The sequence below is a fragment of the Idiotropiscis lumnitzeri genome, chromosome 3 (genome assembly GCF_059441095.1).
Source record: "Idiotropiscis lumnitzeri isolate Australia: NSW breed Sydney's pygmy pipehorse chromosome 3, RoL_Ilum_1.0, whole genome shotgun sequence".
NCBI classification, from domain to species: domain Eukaryota; kingdom Metazoa; phylum Chordata; class Actinopteri; order Syngnathiformes; family Syngnathidae; genus Idiotropiscis; species Idiotropiscis lumnitzeri.
Window position 1 is genome coordinate 8232623 of NC_142393.1, and position 25354 is coordinate 8257976.

The 25354-nt window shown below is 39.9% G+C and overlaps 1 protein-coding gene across 4 annotated transcripts in view; it reads right to left on the reverse strand.

Annotated features, from left to right (window-relative positions):
* dlgap4a (discs, large (Drosophila) homolog-associated protein 4a) overlaps positions 1-25354 on the reverse strand; it is a 58625-nt gene that overhangs the window by 12831 nt on the left and 20440 nt on the right. For 2 of the 4 annotated variants that reach the window (XM_088289256.1, XM_088289254.1), the window contains 4 exons: positions 1695-2951; positions 1226-1461; positions 863-940; positions 167-314 (listed from right to left, as the gene is read on the reverse strand). In XM_088289256.1, the coding sequence (XP_088145382.1) occupies positions 167-314; positions 863-940; positions 1226-1461; positions 1695-2882 (1650 nt within the window). In that variant the 5' untranslated portion in view covers positions 2883-2951. The remainder of the gene's footprint in view (positions 1-166; positions 315-862; positions 941-1225; positions 1462-1694; positions 2952-25354) is intronic. The other 2 variants (XM_088289257.1, XM_088289258.1) reach the window with 2 other exon arrangements.

The following is a 25354-nucleotide window of genomic DNA, read 5'->3' on the forward strand; positions in this document are numbered from 1 at the left end:
ATTAAAACGTTTAACGGGCCGCATGTGGCCCCCGGGCCGTAGTTTGCCCACACCTGGTTTACAGTCACCCCCCAATTTCACACTAATTCATTTTGTGAATAAATTGAGACACAATCATTTCATACTGTATGATATATGAATGTCGAATGAGTGACTACACAAATACCTGAGCGGCAGGTCCTCTAGCAAAAGTACCGGGGCAATGGCTGAAATCTTTATGTCCGTGGCCTGGTGATGTCTCGAGTGGGCTCACCAAGCAGTCTAAGTTGTCAAGGCTCCGATTTGTGGACAGTTCTTTTAGGGAGGGCAGGGAGCTGTGGAAGAGAGCGCAATAATCAGCTTCGAAGAGGACACCCAGAGTGCAGTGCAGAGAAGAGTCTTTTATATCCAGGAGAAACTTGAAATCCTACTCCAAAATTCCCCTGGGTATTTTTAGATTAAAAACGGAGATATGTGAAGAGTGACTCTTGGGTTTAAAATAGCAGCACAGAGGAAACATTCATTTATGATGAAATCAAATAAGATTCATATTCTGTCATTATTTGACTTGTCACAGCTCACAACTATTTCTGGCAAGTTTCCTCTGTTCTGGACTACAAAACTGGCTCCAAGCGTTAGTGAAATCTGTGTGCTCCAAGCAGTAGGGGACTTGAGGGGGATGCTATGATCACTTTGTATGGTATGCAAAAAGGGAAGTCTCGTGAAAAATACTTTGCAGAGTGGAGAGGTTACAGAAGGTGGAGACAAAAACGACTGGCGGGAATGTTTGACCAAAAATGATGCTGGGTAGTGGGGGGGAGGTAGGGCAAGTGAGGTGGGCTCGGTTCATTGGCCATACAACCTGCCCATGGATGACACTGACCTCAGATGCTGCATAGAGCATGCACTCTGTAGTGGAGACCAAAGAAAATCCTCCCGCATGAGAGCGTAGCAACGAGGCCTGTCGGTGTGGATGAAGGGGTAGAACACATGGCAAATATTCACCTATCCTTGTTTTATTCCAATCATACAAAACTCTTTCGACTATGTATTCTCCTTTAGCTGGACCACAAACTGAACAGTTTCAGCAGCATGCTGCGCCACAGCATGTTCCATATTATTTTTGGCTAGATGTCGCCCCCTGCTGTCTAACATTGGAAGCGTGACCAAGACCGACCATGTCTGCTGGAATGATGAGTGCAAGATATGAATGAATGAATGTGTCCTCTTGTACTGTGGGACTCACTTGCGTGCAGGTGGAGGAGGCTGCTGTTCACTGAAGGACTGCTGAGTGGCCTTCAGATAGCTCTGGCGACGGGCTGCAGATTTGGGAGAAGGCTTGGGGCTTCCCTCTGAGTCTTCGCTGTCCTCCGTGTCTCCCATTGCTTTCACGTAGCTGCCACTGCGCATCCTTCGACATGGGATTTCTGTTCCTTTGGCTCGGCCGGGCCCTAAAGTGCCGGCCAAGTCTCCCAGTGGAACCTAAATTGTAGGAACGAGTGTTTAGTTCAGATTAACAGACTGCAGAATTCCTAAAAAGCTGTATAGTGAATTTGATTTTGTTGGACTTTTTGTGAAATATGGTTATGGGATTAAAATATAATTGTGGTAGACAACCAAAATCATAATTTACGAGCATGTAAAAAATGTAACATTGATGAGTATGGTAAACACATTTTTAAAACTACGATGATGATGGAGATAAATATACTCACTGGTACTCCTACCTGAAGGAACTGGTTAGCCAGATCCTGGTGGCATGATTTTGTTTTTAAAAGTGTCCTGTTGACTGTAGCCGAGCCTTTCTGTAACACTTGCCGGGCCTGACTGAGGGTGAGATTAGACCAGGATCCCCTCTTCACCAACGTATCATCCTTGCTCCGAGCTCTTCCCCCCTCTTCCTTGGAACCAACCTGTAATACTGGACATCCCAGGAGCTTGAGGTCACTGCTGCTTTTCGAAGATTTCAGAGAATGTGCAGAAATGGTGTTGTAGCCCTGTGGGATATGTCTAGGGTGGGCCTGGCTGTCTGATATCGCTCGACCAAGTGTCATCATGCACAACGGGTTGCGGTAACCGACAGCTATGGTGCCAGCTTTGGTAGCATCACTGTCAAGAGCGTTGTCCGAGTTCCACAGGCCTAATGCATTTGCCCTTGATTTCTGCTTTGGTCCTTCAGTCTTAGCCCTATCTTTACTCTTGCTCCTATGGGTCGCTCTACCGCTGTCCTCGCTGGCTCCGGTGATTGCATTTCCTTTAACGGAAGAGTTTTCCAGGGATTGAGATTTGGCAAAGAGCTTCTGCACAGAATGCATCAGGTGGCGTATCCGTCCGGGACTCTCACTGCGTTGTTTGGACATACGTCCTCTGTGAAACTGCAAAGTGCTGAAGCCATCCCGCTGCAGGGGAAGATGCCTTTCGAGTTGATCCAAGATGTTGGATGGCAACCGATTCATCTTGGCTGCCGCTGCAGAAGAAATAGTGGCTGATCCACTTGTGATCATGGGAGCACCAGTGAGACCCAAGCCTAGGCCCATTCCCAGTGACAAAGAGGTGGATAGTGCACCCGCCCTGCTGCCCTGCCCGGCTCCCGCACTTCCTGCCATACAGCCCTGGGGACAGTCCGACTGCTCTGTCTGCGGCGTGAAGTGGAGACGAGGGAAGGTGCTGCTGTTGGACATCTGGTAGAAGGGCAGCAGGCAGTCTGGAGTCAAGTTGGTTGGGCTAGTGGGAGGATACTGGTGGAGGTGAGGATCCAGGGTGCCGTAGTGGTCTATGGTTGGGCTCAACATGAAGGAGCAGTGAGGGTCAGAGGTCAAAGGGCAGAGAGGTTTCTGCGGGCACCCTGCTGGCTCACACGAGTCAGAGAGATGTCGACTGCGGTTGGCTCCTAACCCTTTCATGATGGCTGGTGGGTTGTCTTTAGAGCATATCGCCAGTCAGTGCAGGACTAGAGACCGGAAGTGCTCATCCTGCAATTAAGCAAAGATACAGAAAACGTATGAAAACATCCGTTTTGGGGCTTTCGATCAAACATACGTTGAAAGCTTGTTGCCATTTTCTCACAATTACCTATAGGGGAATTGACATATATACCATGACACAGCCTCATTAAAAAAAATTACATTAAAAAAAAAAAAAAAGAAATCACAGAATTTAATTGAGCCAAACAAAACCAAATAATATACTTAAATACCACCAGAGGGCGTTTGAGTGGCTAGGAGCGGGTTTTGATTTGAGAAACACACAAAATATTAAAATGTTTTTTTTCTCTTTATTTTAAATATAAAAAGGAAAAAAAAGAAAATCAAACTGTAAAGGAAAACATTAAAAAGTACAGAGCGTAAAAGTAATTAAGTAGGAACATTTCCCCGCTGTCCTGATCTAATTCTTCACATCATACTGTTATCCTGACAGATTTATAGTGATGAATATGTAAACAAGATAAATATTCAAAAAGTACACTCCTCCCCAGAGCAGGAAATTAACCCTCTCTTCCACAAATACAATTACGTAATCCATAATTGCCGACTTCTTTTGCAGTAACTGATCTCTATTTCTATTTACAGGGACTCTTTGCTATTCATTTAACATTTTTAATTGATGAATATGAACATGGTGATGAATACCAAGACAGTTTATTTAAATCAACCAAATTGTGTCAACAAATCAATTGGGTTATAATGAAATATTTTTTTGTAGAAGGCATTCGCCGACACAAGCCTGATCAACTATATTGCCGTATCATGTTAAAAACACATCAAACCAGAAAAAAATCAGAGGGTAATAACAACAAGAGGCCAACTGCAGTGCCATGTCCTTTCAAAGACCTTCACATTTTTAAAAATGAGCAAGAGTCAAATTTCATCTATCTTACAAAGCCTCATAATTCACCCAGCAGGTCCAGGCTGCATTAGATTCCATCTAACAGATGCTGTCTGTATCATAGTGGAGTGAGTCACTCATCAGTCAATGGTGAGAGCCCTGTTGCCACCGCCGGCATGAAATCTTGCCCGGGAGCTGAATGTGAGGCGCACACATTTTCCCGACACTATTGCTTTGCCATCTCTCACAGCTCTTTGACCTCCCATACAATCTCCCTCGCGCGGAGCAGCCACTTATCTGAATCAGTGTGCTGACAAATGCACCGGCGTTTTACAACATGGCCACATGCTATATCTCATCCACGGCAGCTGACTGCATCCCCTGCGTGTTCACATCCTGCAGGCGCCACTGCTGACACACTGACACACACCTACCTACACACTGACACACGCAGAAATTGCTAACCTGACGCCTACCCACCTACTGCACCGATGAACCCTCAAGTGTTGAACATGGCAGGATTGTGCTTTTTTTTTTTTTTTTTTTTGGTCCAATTGTTAGTATGTTGGAGTTGATTAAGTCAAATAAGAAACTGAGGGAATTTGTTAAATGGAAGCTTTTTTTTTTTAGGTTTTAGCTCAAAATAAAGGCAAAGAAATATATATTGAAAACGGCATTATTTCTACATAGAGGTTTTCTATCTAACAAATGCCCTTTGACACAACAATGATCCCCTCAGGGATGATGAAAGTATTCCTCCTTTTTCATACTTGCCATCATTGGTCCATTGGGAAGTAAATAACGCCATGCAGCCTCCCGGCAACATACAGCTCCAGTTATTCATCCAACGTCTGTTAACGAGCAAAACTACCGGACGGTGTCAGTCGCCAAGCGGCACCGTAATATACGTCTCATGTAGTCACATGAAACAGCCACCCGCCACCTCTCTGCTTCGAGTAATGAGCAGAGGAGGTGAAGGTAAAGTATCGATTTGGGTCTTGCTCCTTGTTCAAAGACTTTGTATTGAATTGCCATTTCTCGTATTGACACTACATATCTATCCGTTTCCTTAATTAGAATCCTACTGGTTTTCCAACAATGTCTTTATTTTTATCACCAGAGCATTCGTGTCTTGTTTTTTCACCCAATTTGACAGCCTATGAATAGATGTTTCTTTCCCACCAGTCATAAGTACATGGTTCACATTTCTGGTCTCTTGAGATGAGCCATGCGTTCCCCCCGCTGTGCTTTGAGAACCTTCTAATAGCTTGTTAGTGATGTCATCTGTGCTTCCTGCTGATCAAATCAAATGTTGTTCTTTACAGCCCCAAACCACAGACAATCGCAGCTAACGCACAATTTGTAAAGTGTTCACTGGCATACGTACAGAATATAATTGACCACAATCGAATATGCCCTGACAAAGATAATTATGTTCAGTTGCGATGAATGCCGTCAAGGGAGGTAGGTATTTAAAAATACCTGGATTATCTTTTCGCATTTCATTCGATTATCTGCAGGTATTTTTTTTTTTAAAGACACTCAGAAGTTGATTTGCTGGTGCATTTTGGATTGTTGTCCTTCTGCAGAACCCATGTACACTTAAACTTGAGGACCCAAACTAATGGTTCAACATTCTTCCTCAGGTTTTTCTGGTAAAGAGCACAATTTATGGCTGTCCAGGCCCTGAAATTGCAAAGCAGCCCCAGACCATCACACTATCACCATCGGGTTTGACCTGGTATCATGTTCTTATACTGAAATGCTTTGTTACATTTACGCCAGATATGAAGACAGAAAGTCTTGTGGATCATTCATGTTTTTTTTTTTTAAATTTTTTTAAGTAAGACAAGCTGTTGTTATTTTTAGTCAGCAGTGGTTTATGCCTTGCAACTATGGCCTTTGTCTTTTCCATATTGTTGAGTGATGAATACTGACTTTAAGTGAGGTGAGGGAGGCCTGCAGTTCTTGAGATGTTTTCTTGGGTTCTCATGTGATGACCTGGATGAGTCATTGCAGAGCTTGTGGGGTAATATTTGTAGGTTGGCTGTTGGCCACTGTTCCATGTTTTCTCCATTTGTGAATAAAGACTCTCAATGTGGTCTTGGGGTAATCCGTTTCTTTTTCTGCCATTTCCCGAAAATCAGCATGCTGCATTTAAAGGGAATGGGAGGAACCGATTCAATTGTGTTCACACCTACAACACTACAAAACATACACCCTCCACTTGTACCTGTCTGGAAAAAATACCAAAACAATATCTACACTGCCCCTGTGCAGATATAGACCGCACTTTGTGTAAACCTGCGCTGGGCAAAGAAATAGAGCCCTTAGCAAGGGTGGGTAGTAACGCTAAAATTTGCAAAAATAACTTTTGGGAAACATTGTACTTGTCTGAGTAGTTTTAATGCAACAAACATTTGACTTTTACTTAAATAAATACATTAAGAGGAAATTGTACTTCTAATCCATTGAGCTGCATTCCTTCACTTTGCTCTGATGAAAAAAAAAACATCCAAAATTACTAGTTACTGAGTATTTTAGTAGTCTTTTCACTATTTCCACTATTATTTTAAAATAAAGCCCTTCGGTAGTCATGCAAAACAACATCCACAAACCTCAGATTCCATATATATATATATATATATATATATATATATATAATTTTTTTTTTTTTTTTCCCAAAACTAATTTCATTTGTCTGTGTGTTCAATGCGATCAAAATTATGGTCTAATATTCTTGAAGAAAGAGCAGTATAAAGATATTTGGACTAAGTAGCTGCACAGCTCCAATATCGGTTCATTCAAACAAGGTTTATTTTGCCAAGAGGCATATAAATAGCACTGGGATGCGTTTTCCTGCAGTGGGGATTCAACTGCCAAATGTCGGTCAGTCACATTGATAGAGGAGACCAATGCTGTTAAGAGGTTAGAAGAAAAAAAAAGTCATCTTATTCTTGTCATTGATGAGATCAAGAGACCCAAATAGTGAAAAAAGGAAGAGAACAGTTTGACTGTCATGGTGTCACATTATCAAACATGTAGCTCAGAATGCAAAAAAAAAAATGTTGAAATATTCAGAGGTTCGCGCATTTGGTGGTTATTGGATGCTCATCAGTGCTTTGCCCATTAAAGCAATCCCAGTGCACACTTCTCCCTTGTTCACCTCTGAACGCACTGAAGTGTAATTAGAGAGGTTGTACTTTTCCCTCAGGCCATATACCAACCTGACTGCACTGCTGCTTTCTTTCGACATGCTTGGCTTTGTGCTTCAATATTACCTGCCACACAGATCCTTTTTGAATCTCAATACAAGACACATGAAAGTCTTAATATTGGCCAAAAACCAGCCACGCAATTGGGTATGACCAGCAACACTTGATTAAATTACATGATCTAGCTGTACAGTACATCTCTATTTTTGTAGCACCATAAAGCATAAACGTCAAAAATGCGGTGCAAGTGTTGTGATCGGTGATTAAATGATTCTTGACTCTGTACTGGTCCCGGGCAAAACGAGACATAACATAGCCAATAAGCTGCATGCATTTCCCTGTGCTGTCATGTGCGCTTTTTTCATGCATACTAAACATGCAGAGCCTGGTGCGAACACTCTTAGAACACACGAGCCATACATTCCGCTCCACACAAGGCCCCCACGGAGTTATTGCATGCCATCGGTTATAGCTCGCAGGATGAATCCTCCGCCAGAGCTCGTTTAAAAGGCTGTCAAAGCTTTAATGGTCTTGGGGGGCTTGGTCTTAAATAGGAAATGCTTTGGTCTATTCGAGAAAGAGAGACAGAGGAGACAATAGTGTTCCATAGTGAGCAGCACAATTTGCAGTTTTTTTTTTTTTTTGCTTCCAAACTGTTGGGGCTAAAGCTTTGCAAGCTGGATTAAATTGGATCAGTTTTATGTTGAGCTGTTGGGGTTTATCCTTCTCTATGCATGCTGTGCCCCTTATTTCAACCGTCCCTAAATTGTCTGATGCCCCCGCACGCTAAATTAATACACTGTAAAATTACTGTGTATCATTGTTTCTACATTTTAGGCTTGTATTTACTCTGGTGGCAGATTGCAATTGCGGAAGCATTTTCAGAACTCCACAACCTCAACTAATGATGTCACATCTAGAACAAAACGCTTTAATTTAATTGAGCAACATCAAAGGTATCCGCTTCTATTAGCATAATCTCAAGAGTTTTGGCTCCATCATATTCCAATCTGGGGTCTCATATTAAACGGATTTCTTGGAGATTGTCACACTCAAATCCTATGGGAGAAATGCGGCTAGCTGTCTCCAGCTGCTTAAATTGGCTCCAGCACTGCAAACAAGAATTTAATATTCAGCTTTGCTCTCGCTATAGCATGAGGGGGATTAGAGCATCAATGGTAGGCTACCAGGATTTAGGACTGGATGTGTGTGATCTATGGCCACCATGAGGGTACCTCAGCAGGAGCTATAGTTAAGTTCAAAATGACATTCCATCCACTTTATAGTCATCTTTATACAGCGGAACCCCACCCCATCCTCCAGCCACGAGCTGTTCACCCTTCCATCATCGTCCCTCTGTCCTTATTCATGAAATAACCGTTCTGCGTCCTTTTAAAGCGCATCCATCCTTGTTTTTTTACCAGTTTGCCCGCCCACCCCCAAAAAAAACCAGCATCCATACATGACTTTTCAGATTCACATCCATTACTGTAATTCCCAAGCTACAAAACAAATGTGATTAAAAGCCACAATGGCTAAATTTTGCGATTAAAAACAGATTTGTATGTACATTATCCTCTGGAAGACTCGCCACTTCACATTATTAAATGGGGTATTGTCTATATTATAAACACTAGGAGACGCTTCTAAAAAATGCAGAATGCAGAGCGTACGTGAACCTTTCTCAGATTCTTGTTGTCACATGATGCTAATTCACAGATGAACTCAGACTGGTGTTGCAGTGTAGAGATGGCTGTATTTATTGCACTTTATCCCTTTGCTCAAATTTAATGCAATTTAAAATACTCATTTTGGCTCTCAATTGCTTCTTCACACGGCCGCGTGTATCACTTCCACTCGCTCACTCTTATTTCTCAGTTATAAATACCAGTACATGTGACATCATTATTAGATTATAAGATTTCATTCTGCTCCAAGTGCAACTATTTGAATTCTACATGTGGTACTTGTTCTTGTACGGGACGATTAAAGGGACGGACAAAAACCCACTTCCACCCTTGCCTAGTCTGTCCTTTTTTACAAAATAAGCCCGGACTTAGCCGGACAGACTGTTTCCTCCCTGTGACAAAATCCCCATCTCTTGGAATGTGTTGTGAGTATACAGGTTATCACCTACAGCATATGCCCTTTAACCCCCAGTAGTGCACAACAGGGCTCAGTAGAATATCAAATCTATCCCATTGGCGGAATGCGCTGTTTCTCTGTCCGGGCTATCGTTTGATATTCAGCACGAGACAAGTTGATGAGTTACAGCACAAAAATATCAGTTCAGTAACATCACAACATGGAAGGATAGAAAGTCTTATGCACCCCACCAGTCTAAACAGGATGTTTTGATTCAAAGTATACTAATGTAAAGAAAATGATTTAACGGGGCTACCTGATGCCAGCGTCATCGAGTGATTAAAGAGTAGAGAATGAATGTGTGATTCCAAACACAGCCATGGTTTGCAAGGTGGAGTGGGAGGCGCGAGGTGTGAGGAGCAGCCACACTTACTGTAAACAAGAGCTATTGTGCAAATTACACCACAATCAAATTAATATGTGCCAGATGTCTTTTGTAAAAAGTGCAGCTAAGTGGTCTAATTACAGAGAATCAAAGCTGGCATATTGAGCGATGGAAGGAATGGTGCTCTGGGATCACATTTATACAGTAATATACAGTATTAAAAGGGTAGGATGTGATATTTTGGATGAGACCGTGCCCTATTTGGGAAAAAGAATTGAGGCCAAAATCCTGTTGAGATTATTTCCATATTTAGAAAACACTTGCATCAGTGCTGAATGTATTCTGAAAATCAGGATTAAAGAAATGTTTAATGGGCCAATGTGGGGACTTGTTTCCATCAGAGATCTATCATGAGAGATCATCAGGCGTGTCACGGGAAATGAGTAATTCCGCTTAATTCAGGCGAAAATGATTTGTTTACTGCAAAAATGTGGTAATTGTGTATCTTTTATTCCAGTGATGTAAACTATGCAAAATGTACGTATTTTTATGTACATTTTTAATATTTTTTTGTTTGATAGTGGTCTGTGAAATCTTGTCGTGTTAAATACGTGCCAAACTTTTTACACAAAGTTAGGCCTGCTGGGCATCAAACAATCAAAAAATCAAAAAATTAAATCCCACTGAACAATCAGAATTGCCTTTGTGAACGAAATCTTTCCACCATACAATCGTGGTTTACAATATCCGGCCAATTCCTTTCTTAAACCAGCCAAAGAGCAAAAAAGTAAGTCCTCTGGCCTATCAGTAATATGATATATCTTAAGGTACATAAATACACCGTATACCAGTTTTTATCCAAACAACCGGGCTCTCCTCTCAAAATATATTCATGCGGCTTAAATGAGTTGCATATGAAGACAAAACTCAATACACGGTTGAAACCTGGTATGGGGGCCATATTGGATGGGGCAAGCTGGAGTCGGACCATAAACGACAATTTAACTATGGTCTTTTGTTTGCCCAATCCGGAAGTAATGTCATCTTTTTGAGATGTAGGAGATAAATGAATAAGTTTTACGTATCAATAACTGTACAATTTATCCTGCAGATAAACTTTCATTTAGAAGGATTTTTATCACATTATTGCATTTACATTAATTTTTGTCCCTTTTCTGGTGACTCAACTGGGCAGGAGGACGACACCCTTTAGTGCCCTCTATTGACGAGACACCACTGGTGTTCCTAATATTATGGACTTTATGGCACATACTTTAACACATTATTACCACATTACACTTAATTCCAAGTTGCACCTGTGGTAGTAAAATTTATACAAGAGTGGTAGCAGGCATTGCATGAGGTCGGTTAATGTTAGAGTCAATTAACAGACTGATAAGGAAAAATGGGGGGGCAAGAGCAAAGTAGTTCAGATCACTCAAATTGAGAGAAGTCATAAAGGTTTCAGAAAAAAAAAAGTAGTGAGCGTCCATCCCGATGGGATTGTAAAATGCTGTAAGACAGAGTCTTAAACTGGGTCCGTCTCCTGGGTTTTCTTGTCACCCTGAGCCGCCTGTTTGGTACAGACTCAGAACTTTGGGAAAATGAGCACGCAGCTGCTGAGTTCTAGTTTTCAGTGCAAGTCTGACATTTGTACTAGCAGCAACATTTATTTTGTCTTTGCTGAAATATAGTAGGAAAACTGTCATAACCTCGCAAAATAGACTGTCACAAAATTTTGAACACAAATGCACTATTTTTGTCACCTTTCTAAAACAATGGCAGCAGTCATTTCCCCCCCTCATTTTTTCCAGAAAACACGAAAAACAGAAGTACTGATTTTTGGATATTTATTAATAATTTTGATTCAGTGGTAGAATTGAAAGATATGTTTAACTAAGCTTGTAGCTAACATTAGCAAGGGAGATATAATCATGAGGTGATGTTTAATGTAAAAAAGATATATATATATATATATATCTTGTCAAAATACCACTTTCTTAGTTAAGCCATTACTTAAGCTTAAGGGTGCATTTATTAAGGCAATAGAATCTCTAAAATAATCTAAGAAAAAGAGAATAGCAAAATAACAGAGCTAAAAAAAATGCCCTTTAAAAAACATGAGTGTCCGTGTAGCTTTAAAAAGCTGATATATTTCACACATTCATTCGATCATTTCTTTTGTACTTTTGCAATGAGTGTCACTAATATTGAAGAGATGACATGATGGCGTGAGGACAGACATTCCTCCTCACGCTGTTGGCAGCTCAGATTGTGTGGCCGAGTCACAATGATCGTGACAACAATGGTAATTGAAACACGCCAAGCATCGTGTCTTCGCGAAGCCATTCCACCAACTAGGCGGTATCGTGCTACTGTATAAACAAAAAGATGTGAAAAAAAAAATCCAAATGTGCAGAGCGTTTTATTTAGAAACCAGAAAATGTGCATTTAAAGCTCCTCGGAGATTTCAGTGATTATGAAGGTTATCCATCTGTGTCCATATTTATGAGCCTTCTGTTCTTTACATAGAAGTCTGCCTTGTGTTGACAAAGGGTCGTATTGACCCATTGGCGCCTAATTCTTTTTTTTTTTTAAGTGAGTGGACTGGCCCACCTTTTCATTCGTGTGGATTCACCTGCCAGACATGTGACACACCCCCTGCGCACAAGATGTGAATGAAGGTGAAAAAAAAATCAAAGAGGCGTGAATCATGGGCAGCGGAGCTTGTGTGCAAATCTCAAAACATGTACTTTTCTCGAGACTTGTAAATGTCATTGTAATTGAAAAACGCTTTATGCAACGGATTCCGTGTGTTGATATGCTGGGCGGTCTGGCTACACGTGCACTTTGCACGAGTTCATTTTTTTTTCATTTAGTATGAAAAAAATCGAATAAAAGTAATCCAATCACAATACTGTGTTGACTGCATGTCTGGAAGTCGGTCAATTAAACGTGCGTGCTGTCGTGATTTAAAGTTCATGATTGTGTTAAAAAAAATAAACGAGTGTTTTCTGCGTGTTTAGTTGAAATGTAAATGCCAACTAAGGTGCCATTAAACAGCTTAAAGCACGACCAATGAGGGCACAATCTCATGATCACATGTTAGCTCACAAGCAAGATGATGCATTCAGGCTGTATTCACATCGTAGGAATTTAGCACGCCACTCGGCATACAAATCATTTTTTCTTGATTATCAAAATTTAAAGCACGATTACATTTCGATTAATCGGCCAACCATACTGTGTGCTAGATCACACACACTTTTTGATGGACCGGCTCAGAAACATGAGAAGAACAAATGATTAAATATGTAACACACCATTTCACCTTTACAAAGAATATTGTTTTAGTAATATATTTTTTTTCTTTATAAAACTCAAAATGCTTTTTAATGCGAAACGGTACGGAAAAGAGTCCGCTACTTCAGATATTCTCTGCCAGTAAATAACCCAGCAAAAACACTTTACAACCCTCGTGAGAATAAGCTGGAAAGACGATGTATGGATGAATTTTTTTGTTGTTGTAATTTCAAGTTGATACGATCCGCTGAAAAGTACACATGCTCTCTTGTGGCTGTAGTAAGCATGCCACCATATATCACAATTACAACCAACCACAACCACACTAAAATATCCGTAAGAAGACAATATTCAACTGGTGTCCTTTCAAACCCACGTGCATAATGGACCGATATAAACGGGCACAAGACTGCTCGGAATTGTGTTTGCATTCAAAGTGTCACGTGGACAACTTGCAAAAGAAATTGGAGACCAAACATTTGTTTACTAACTACTTTCCTCGATAAGGAAGTGTTGGAATGAAGACCAGATTAAACTCAGCTGCGTGCTAAACCTGTGACTGATGAACGCAGAGTAGGCTACGTTTCCCAAAGTAGTGTCAGCGGGAAGGACACTCATTTACCAGATTGATGGGCCACTTTATTGCCTGCCACCTCTCTTCCGTCTCCCTCGCCATCCCATCCTTGCCACACTCTCTCAGACCTATTTCGCTCCGAATCTGCACCTTCCCTTCCCCTGCTGGTTTCCAAACACACACACACACAAACACGTCACAATGATCTTCAATTCATGAAGTAGGACTTTCTGTCTTTTGAATGTGAACACATGGACACACAAGTGATCACTCCTCTAGCTATTTAAAGTGGAAGTAAACCCCCCAAAAATCATTCATAAAACATTCTATGTGCCTTCACTAGTCTAAAAATAGCATTCGGATTAATATTGTGTTTGTCGAATATGAGTTGGGCAGCAAAATCCACCTGTTTTAGCCAACTCAGGGAACGGCCATTTTGTCACTTCTGTCAACTGAAAATGACATCACAGTTGCTTAGAGCGCAGGTAATGACCAATCACGGCTCACCTGTTTTCTGAAGCTGAGCCATGATTGGTCGTACGCTGAGCCTTGATCAACTGTGATGTCATTCTGACATGACCGACAAAAATGTGTGGATTTTACTTCTTAACTTATATTGCACAAACGCAATATTAATCAGAATGTTTCGACGGGTGGGTCTGCATATAGAGCATATTATTGTAGAAAACATTTTTGGGTCAACTTTCCCTTCAATTGCTTTTCCGACTTAACGATCCTTCCTTTGCTGTCACAGTCGTCGTACACAGCAATAAAAAGATAAAAGCAACTAAATGTGACGTTTATCTGAAATATGCGCAGGGTGATAACTTGACAATGTGCATTGTGTTTAACCAACAGTCTTCAAAAGACAGCTCTCTTGCTAACCATCCTCTAGCACATTGATTTAACAATCATTGAAATCAGGTCTTCTGCCATTGTTGTTTTGTTGCAGGTTGAGATTGTATCAAAAAGCCTCAAAATGTTTTGCTATCTGTTATTGTATATGTAAACAAACACAGATTCACATTGTATGATTATTTTGGCATTGTGTGACCAAAAATAACTGCTCGACAGCTAATTCTTTTTTCAGAGACGGACGGTATTGTCATTTTTTTTTAAGTTTAATTCATAAAAGCTTGCTCAATATATTTTTATACGCATTGTAATTTTTAGCTGTTTCAATAAAAATGACACGCTGTTGCTGTACCTAGTCCTTAATTCATAAATATTACAAAGTATATTACATTATTATTATTATTATTGTTAATAATAATAATTATTATTCATAATATTAATAATAATTATTATTATTCATAATAATAATAATTATGATTATTATAAATATTATTGCTATTATTATTATTATTATTATTATTATTATTATTATTATTATTATTATTATTATTATGAAAGCCTGACACGATAGAATTAGGACAGATCAGGAAGAAAAATCCTGTAGAATTTTTTTCTTGCCTCTCTGATTGAAAAAATGTGTACACATTTATTTACCACTGCAACAATTTCTTTATTATTTTTTTTTTTATCAGTAGATCACGGAGGACAATAAATCTGATCATCTGATGATGAATGGATCAAGTTGCTATTTTGGTTTAAATTGTCACAAAAAGCCGCTGATTCTGGAATCATTATATAACCTTTTATTGAAAAAAAGTAAAATTGTGAAAATCGAAGCAGTAGTAGATTCCAAATAAACATCACAGAAAAAACTACAATTTTATCCTACAAATGAAAATTGTTCAATATGTTGGCTATTTTTTTGTTTTAATAGTCCACTTGACATAATCAGTCTGACAGATCCCTGCAGTGATATCACACGGCAAATCAGATCAGTGATCAGCTGGAAAAGTGCTGCCTCATGCACAAGTAAACGTCACCCTCTTGTCTTTGCCTACTCCACACACCTGATCTCACATCGACACGCAAAGATATGACACGCGAGTACTCAAGCTCTTATCTGCCGAACACATACGCTAACTTATTCATAAGAGTGAAGCAGGTGACATATGGATTTTGATCCCCTAAGCTTAGTAACAGGAGTAGCAACACATGGCGGCGGCACAGATGTGACAGGCAATGCCACTGAGCTCACTGCACCTCAATGACCTGAGAGAGATCAAGGACGCTAAATAAATCAAAGCAACACACACACACACACAAAAACAAAAACGTTCATTTGGAACCCTTCCTCTTTTCGTTTTGATGGATGCTGCTTTTTCAAGGGGAGCATTAATAATGGAGTGATCATTATCGATTTCCCGCAGGTAATTATCAATTGTCACATCAGCAGGCTTAATGCGCCATAGCAAATAGCCTTGTGATGAACGGAAGCAATGCTCTTGTCTGGGGCCGCTGCAACACACAGCAAAAATGATCAGGACACAAGTAAATGTTTAAGAGCTTGGTCAAAACATGCACATGCAGTGAGGTGCACGTCAAAGCATTGAATAGTAGTAGGACTGAATACTAGTTCTTGGAAATTTGATGAAGGAATAGGCAAGCCATCATGATTTGTGGACGACTATTGAGTTTACCACACAATGTATTGGACAGGTTGGCGGAGGTCACTATCCTCACTACTCTTTTGAAAGCAACATTTTTAAGAATAAAATAATAGATGGCACCTGTTTTAATCAAGCCATAAACTATTATAATCACAGACCTGATTAAAGCTAAACTACTCTCAGTTGAAATCTTTATGTTGTGCTTTGAGTTGATTTTTTTTCGGAGGCGAGAGTTGAGAGATGCTCACCAGAGCTGAGGTCAGCACCCCGGAGAGCTCCACCAAGACATGCCTCCCCGCCAATCAAGTCGACGACGGCCGGCTGTCAGCTTTTGCGCCAGGCGCCTTTAGCAGTCCGGATCGCTGACACTCCGTGGAGACTTAACCTCAGCTTATGGACAACTTCATCATACGTTACATCCTCTCCAGCTGTATCTCATTTGTGCCTTTGGACTTGCGTGTCAAAGGTCATATTGTTGTCATACTCCTAATCCAGACTACTGGCTTTCACTTTATTGTCGCTGGCATTTATAGCAGCAAAAATCTGTTTCATTGCATTTCATATGTACTTTGTTTAGTACATATAAAGTAGATTGATTCAGCAAAAGTCCCACATCTTTTTTTCAATAGCACTTATTCACCAAATCCATTCAAATCACTTGACTTTACCATCCTTTATTCCATATATCTGGAGATGGTAAAATGTTGCATGCAACCTTTTCTGTTCAATATTGTTAGTCTGATCAATAATAAAACAAGGGCCTAAATGTGGTCTTAAACCCATACACCATTTAATAATACGAGTAAAATTGAACTTGGGGAACACGTGCAATGTTTAAATATTAATGACATTACAATACATTTCCAAAGGTATTCTATTAGGAAACAATTTTCCCTCCAACGAGGACAGCATTAAAATGACAGACATCATGGAAAATAACGAGCTGTAATTGAAAAGCTCCATGAGGTCTGCTCAAATTGAGGAGATTATACGCATATGACCTAGAAAACTTTAGCTTATTCTGTGAACAGCCAGCTGAATTGACAACTTTCAAGGCAGTGCAGGAATGAAAAGGGGAAAATAACGAATGCAGGCACGAGAGAAGCAGACTGACAGCCGGAGAAGGTTTTTTGTGTGAAAGATTTACAAGTAGTGATTGAAAATGCATGCAGGAAAATCTTATCTCCTCCACAAAAAGTCTTTTGGCCATTTATTTTGGCAAAATCCAAGAAAACAAGGTAAGCATGCATATCTATAGGTTACAAGAAGCAGAAATATCTTCTCAAGTACAGAAGTAAGGTATTTATTTATTTTTTTGTTGTTGGTAAGTTCGTACTTGCTGTACAACTATAAAGACTAGCAGACGAGGATTTTATTTGCCTTCTCTTGTGCAGGTATTTTAATTCAGTGATTTTTTTTCGTTTTTTAATTCACTTGATTGCTTAGTATGAGTAAACAAAAGTTTATAAACCCTATAGCAGGGGTGGGCAAACATTTTGATTGGCGGGCCACAATGGATTCTAAAATTTGACAAGAGGTGCAGATATGGATGGAGTGTTTTGGTAACCTCACCTCATCTGAGAAAAAAAATAATTTCATTTGAAATGAAAGCCAACAAAAGCATTACAACAATATCTATATATTTGAAAAAACACAGTATTTAGAAAATAAAACATTAACAAGGTTTATTTAAATTTTTTCAAGTTCAGCGGGCCAGATTGAAACGTTTGACGGGCCGCATGTGGCCCCCGGGCCGGAGTTTGCCCACGCCTGCCCTATAGCTTCAAATGCTAAGTAGGGATGCTACAGATGAGCGAAAAAATAATATAATAATATAATTATAATCAGTAGTTCAAGTGGACTTTCCACATGATTGTGTGCGAGGGAGGATGGACAAGTGTGTTGATGTTGATATAGCCTCAAGGTGCTTGAGAAATGAAATAATCGCTCCAGACAGGTGACTTAGGTTAGTTACACACAAACCCACTAAAATTGAGTCATGCACGAAACGTCAGGCGATGGTGACCTCTTCCTGCAATCGCTGCCACAGCAAAACGTGTCAAAAGTAGCAAATCTTCCTCGAGCGCTCTGAATTGATATCGTTCCATGTCAAGTTTAGTTCGTTTAGTTCAAACACAAGACATGTGAGAGCTGCTGACAACCATTTCCAAGGCTCCAAAAATTAAACCTGACCCATTTTTATAGATAACCCCCCCAAAAAATGCACATTGTGGAGTCTCAGGAAAATGTAAAATATCATAATTGTGATGGAGACTATATCACGAACAACTATTAATAAAATATTGCCTCCCAAAACTCAAAACAGTAGATGACTCTCATGAGTTCAGGAAATGCATGTGGCACATTTAAGGCATTAGTTTCATGATTGCAGAAGCAATTTAGCGACGACCCGTGTGCACTCTGAGTCATCCCTTCATTGCAACCACCTTGACTTAACTTAACTTTATAATTAGTAAGTGAAAAGCATCTTCAATTGACTTGAAATCAGAATTAGAATTTCGTGATGTCTACAAAGGATTTTCATTTCAAGTTTTGAAATTATGTTAAGATTTACAATTATGTCAACTGTCCAACGACTTTTAAACCAAAGGAAATGGAAGAACATATTTTTCTCATATAGCAAAGATGTTTGCATACTTTATATTTCTGAATGTTGAGTCACTAATTGTGTAATGATTCATTCGTCTGACTTGTGTGCCGACAGCGTTCATTTCCCACTAAGTGACGTGACCTTGTGTGAGAAGTTATGTCTTTATTTGAGCCATAGGATCGAATGACTGATGACCAGTCCAGGGTGGCCAATCAGCTGGTATCACCTCTAAATGCTTCGCAATGCCGAACAGGGCAAACGGTACAGATTATTGGTGGATGGATGATTTCATTACCTTCACCAAGGAGAAGCTGGGCCTTCCAGTACAAGCTTTATGTCACAGTGGATAGCGTCGTCATGCTGGTATATTTCGGTAATTGAAACCTTATAACAATAGAGCCGGGGTGGGCAAACCTTTTGTTTGGCGGGCCACAATGGGTTCTAAAATTTGACAGAGGGGCCGGACCAGGAGGAGATTGGATGGAGTGTTTTGGTATCCTCACTTCATCGGGAAAAAGAATATATTTCATTTGAAATGAAAGTGAACCCAAGCATTACAACAATATATATGTCTTTGACACTACAGTATTTAGAAAATAAAACATTCACAAGGTTTACTCATTTAAGTTTTTTCAAGATCGGCGGGCCGGATTAAAACGTTTAATGGGCTGCGTGTGGCCCCCGGGCCATAGTTTTCCCACACCTGCGGTAGAATTTGTATCTTTATTTTTTTATTTGCCTCAATTGATAACAAACATAGATTTGAAGTAAAACGTGACTGATGTGCAGAGGCTGGTGTATCTTTGTCAAAAACTACAATCAAGAATGAAAATGGGCAAACCAATATTGATGCAAAAGAAAGACAGACTAGACTTTCACGGCAAACATCCTAAAAATGTTGCAACCAAACAAAACCGAGGTCGACTTGTGTTAGAATGATGCAAGGGGGAAAAAGGAAAAGGAAAGAAACCTGCGCTTATGATCCAAAGCTTACCACAACATAGAGCGCTATTTTCATCTGCATCCCCGCATTACTCGCTGCGTATGTTTGGCAATTTTCGCACACCAGTCACATTTATTTTTTTTTGACATACAAGAATTTAAAGTTTTTATGTTTAATCATTTGCTTTTGTGTTTTACACTTCAGGGCCACCGTAGAAACAACTTTTCCCCAAAAGGCACAAATCCCCGACCAATTGACTTTTTGAGATTTGGAGGAAACTCTTGTTTCATCCGACACGTGCACACCACGAGACCCTGCTATCACTGCATAAATGCTGAGTCATGTCCAACATCTCTTTCATGCCGTTGTCTTTCTCACACCTTCCGTCATCAAGTGCACATAGAAACTGGGGGGGGCGTAGAGTGCTGACGGTGAAAAGGATGGTGCAGTAAACATAGCTGCTCTGAATATCTAAATCAAAAGTGGCCTTGTGATTCATTTGAATTATTCATCACGGAAAGCTGGATGCTGCTACTTTTATAAAATGGCAGAAATGTTTTGGGCGACGTCTGATCAATATGTTCCTTGTTGATTCTTGGCATGCATGTCTGAAGGCTAGTCTGGAATTTTAGTACCCTTGTATCCTATACATATTACACAACATGCACACGTGTAAAAAAAAAGAAAATTTTTTTGGGGATCTTTCTTTGACGAGTGCCACCATCAGATAGCTTTGCTTGTTCAGTCTGTTCCACCAGCTTTGATTTTTCTTGTTGAATATTCCAAAATCTATAATTAGCATTGATATTTTTGGGACTGTTCTACAGCAGGAGTGGGCAAACTACGGCACGGGGGCCACATGCCATCCGTTTAACGTTTTAATCCGGCCCGCCAAACTTGAAAAAATTTAAATGAATAAACCTTGTGAATGTTTTATTTTCTAAATACTTTGATGTGTAAAAGACATATATCTAGTTGTAATGCTTTTGTTCACTTTTATTTAAATTTTTTTTTCTCAGATGAGGTGACGTTACCAAAACACTCCATCCATCTGCTCCTGGTCTGGCCTCTCTGTCAAGTTTTAGAACCCATTGTGGCCCGCCAATCAAAAAGTTGCCTGTTGTACAGGCATTGATCATAGTTGGACACGATGTTGCAATCACTTAATCAAGCTGTCACGCTACAATTGTATTTTCACAAATACACCTAATGTTCCCATTGGCAAAATAAGATTCCGCAGCAGTTCCATTTTTCCTCTTCATCTTCATTTGTCTTCACTCATCAAAGTTTTGTGTTGGCCACAAACAAATGTCACCAGTAAGCACAATCGCTACATTTGCATAAACAGCAATAACTTGACAATTGTCCCGAATCCAAATGTGCCCATATTTCGCTGATGGTGTTTGCGTGACTTTCTGATCAAATACTCCATTAAAATCAGGTTACAGAACATTAGTTCTGTTTACATTTCATGCCTTAATGCCCAAATCTGATTCAATGCCCATGTTTTGTTTTTTTTGCGACTAATATAATTTCAAGAGGCGCATATCTGATATCGCAACAAATGTATACCGGTGTAAAAGCAGAAGTGTGCCACATTGGGAGGCAGTAACACAATAAAGAAATATTAGGAATGGAAAGAGGCCGGGCACACCACATGTGTCTGAAGCATCTACCATGACACCTATCTCAGCTGGACTTTAATACACCCATCCAGCCATCCATTATGCACAGTTGACATTCAATGAATTTCAACTGTTCTTTTTTTTTTAAATCTGTAAAACAAATTCAATTAATGTGAAAAAGAAGTAAAACAACCAAAAAATAAAAAAAATAAAATTAGGTAAGCTTCTATCTGTTTTATAAGACCAAAAAATTCACCTCATTTATTGAATGACCCTGAAACAAGCCATGTTTGGTGGCTTTACCCCAAAACGCAATGTCTTATTCTTTTCTCGCAACATATCGCAATGTTGCAGTCCACGTAAACATACATCTGTACCACTACACAACAAGTGAGTTTTGTAACATTAAATTGCCACTGCTCATGTCACTGCGAGTGCAAGCTCACCAAGCTGCTCGCACGCATGACCACTGTTGTTACATAATCTGAAAGAATGAACCCACGTTGTCGTGATTTGGGATTTGCAACAGGAATGGGAAAAGGAAAAGTGATCTGAAGCTTAATATTCCTACTCAGACAAGTCACCTACTGCTCCGTGTCAAACGGAGGGAAATTAAAATACTTTTATTTGCTTCCCTGTGTTCATTAGCATAAGTACTGTGGCGCAGTGACGGTGGCAGCTGTTTTAAAGCCAGCGATAACCTGCTTGAAAGACCGTCTTAAACGCACACATCTTAAAGGACCGTGTGAGTCAAGAAGGACTGATCGCAAGCGCCGTCTGAATGAGGACACCTGGGTGTGGGGCCTTTTGTTTTATGAAGCTCACCGTCGCGAGCACCACCGCTGAGCTTTTAATCCACATCCTGTTCATGAGAGTCGCATCTTCACTTAGATAATGAATTATGAATCCAAGCTGGGATGATATTCAATATTAGATGAACTTCGTATCTTCGTTTGATGACAGTACCCCTGCCGACGTGTGGGACAATCCTCTCTCAGCAGCATCGGCTCAGATGCTTGAAGAAAAGCACATTATCATCTGTAAGCGTGATGGGGATGTGCAGTGACTGCATGCGCCACATGCATGCAGACTTGACACCTTAATGAGCGTGTGCATTGTGTTTGTGTTGCTACGGTATCTTAATGAAGTGAGTACACGTCACATTTTTTTTTTAAATATTATATTGGATCTTCTCATTGCCAGTCTACAGCTTGCAAAACAGTCAATGTTCTGTCCCCTCAAAATTACTCAGCTATTAATTTCTAAACCACTGTTAACAAGAATGTTTAAATTGTGCCCCAATTGTTAATACTAAAGACACTCGGGCATGGAGCACACCAGAGAATTCAAGTGGCAAGGTGCGAATTCTCTTCCATGACGACATATCAGAATAAGTGGATGTGAGAGACCTTGAGTTTTACCATCATGTAAAAATGACCGCCAGAGGCTCAATAGGGTTTAGATCTGGGGACTTGCTTGGTCCAGTCCATTACATTTGTTATAAAAATTATTTTATCCAAATTTCCTTCGCTTTATTAAATCAAATCGGAGCAACAACTCAAATTGACATATTTTGTCATTCAGTTCGATTAGGTCTGTCCACAGAAATCAGCAAATCATTATCGGTGACCGATCTATATATAATACTATACATTATATATACTATAATAAAATAATAAAAGGTGTCCTAATTTTGATTCCATTTTGTAAGGTCGTGTAATTGGGAGCTTTCACACAATTGGGAAAAAATGAAAATGCTTACTGTGAAGCTCGCAGGTTGACTCTGCATGGCCTTGCAATATAGTGAGAGCAGGATAAAAGTCACTCGTCACTACAGAACACATCAGGCGGTTGTTCCTTCTGCCTGAATACACAAGTGGCCAGGCTGCTCTTTCCTCTACTGTGGCTGCATTGAAAAACGCTAAGATGCTCAACACAGAACTGTATTGTACATTTATGAGAACACAGGAGAGACTGAAGGTTCGCTGGAGCGTTAGCAAGCACAGGGTTAGGGAAGGGGGTGGGGGCGGTGGGGGGGCTAAAAACACTGTGACGAGCAGCCTTTAACTGCTGAACCACTATTATGCACCACGAGAAATACACTTGCTGCTTAGTGGCCCCTTAACTATTTTTACCACACTTATCAAAGGTCATTAATGGATTAATGGTTCAAAAATAATCGTCTGAAAATATTCTGACACCTTAAAGATTAAAATGTACAGCATTGCGTAATACTATCATATTACAGGGTCACAACCTTCCAAACAAGAGTGTAAAAAAATATTGCGCGAGGCAGATAATTTATGTCTCAATTGCTGTGGGATACGACCGCGTTTATTTGAAGAGGTCAAGTCTGATAGGCATGAGTATCAGTTCGGTAGAAACTGTATTTGAGCTGAGCTGCACCACCCTGCGAGGCAAAATGCAGGGTGAAATAAAAGACACATTATTTCCGTGTTTTGACACCTTCAGGCGACCTTAGCTCTTGCTTGTTTTTGGCAATGTGGAAATCAGGCAAACAACTGTAATATGCATCATTCTGCAGCACTTTCAGTTTCGTGGACATTGGTGGTGCAGTTTCTGGGTATGGAACTTCAAAACAAACTGACATACAGGTCAGCACCACTCAAAACAACACTGCCTCAAATTCGAATTTATTATTATTATTTTTTTTTTTTACCACAGATGGCATGTTGGGTAATCCATGCATCCATTTTCTATAATGCTTGTCCGCACGGTTAGTCACAAGTGAGCTACACCCTGGACGAGACACATTTAGACCAATTACCATTCATAATCATATTCATATTCTCCCCCCAAGTCCTCCATAAAGAGCGCCTGCAATGCATACACTTAAATGACAAACTCTGGTCCTTAGACATTCAGGCTATGTTTTAGGCACCTCCTTGCTGTCATCTTGCTGCAGTGGCGTGCTCTCTTACTTATCATTTGGCATGTGACAGCATCTGAATCATATGGCCAAAAGGGGAAAGCTCACAGTTGCTCCTGAACTACTGAGATTACAAGAAAAGCAAAAGCGAAAATATATGTGTTTATTGGTTAATAATTTGCAGTCACACACTGTGGGCTCTATTTTCATGGACAGCGCACGTGGGCTTGGGTGTAAATAGGAGCGCATCATGATTTTTTTTTGTGACGGTGCAAGCCTCCTTTGATGTGTTTGTGAATTTGGCAGTCTGCATCATGTTAGGTGTTCCGGCGGACAATTTTTTGTTCCCCACCTCTCCTCCACAAGAAAATTATGGCGTTGCAAGGAGGACCGAAATGCGGGGAAGCAAAGCAAAAGTATTTAATATCAGAAAGTAAAAAGGAAAACAATGTACTTTGGATTCATCACAAAAAGGTTACATGATCGTCCAAACAAACAGATTAAAAAAAATCAAACAAATTCCTCATTTTTAGCACTTGTCACCAGCTTGTGGAAAAACCCGGGAATTACTTGACTTTCATTTGGCGAGAGAGACAAGTGCCTCGGCTTGAATTTGACTTAAACTAAATGACTTAACAATCATAAAAAAATCAGCATTTTAACATGGTGTTTTTCGAAAAGGAAGAAACTTTTTCTTTTTTTTTTTCGGCCTCACTTTTTGCTGTGAAGTGGCCACCTAAACACCATCACCAACGTGAGCAGCTCTGAAGATTATTAATTTGAATGAATGTATTATTTTGTCAATGAAGTTGGACATACATTTTATAGCAAAACGCATGGCTTGCAAGTCCCACAATGAAGTCACAACAACGACAACCCTTAACTTTCCTTGTCACGATAAAACCCACAAAGACAGATAAGCTAACGTCACAGTTTAGCTAGCAATAAAAAGACTGATTTGGCAATCGTAAAAACGGTGTCATTGTGAACATGGAAGTACAGCTAAGTAATGTAACTAGGGGTGGGTTGGTTTATGAAAACTGTCAAGAATGCTCTGGACTTGTGAAAAATGCTGCTTTTATATTCTACTAATTCCAATCTGGTCTGATTGCTTTTCTATTTTGATGGAATAAAGACATTGTCGCAGATGATGTAATAACATCGCAATAACAAATTGTAATAATAGCTCACCAGTACGCTATTTACTACCATTGACGGCTAAAGACGTCAAAGATCCATTTTTTGTACTCGGTTGGTTGTGAATGTGTTAAAGAGATCTTTGTGCGCTTATATGTTATTCAGACTTTCTTTATTTCCCATGTTTATTTTGTCTACATTTTATATGACATCCTTGTACAATCCATCCATGTCTATAACATTTAAATCAACTAATGCGA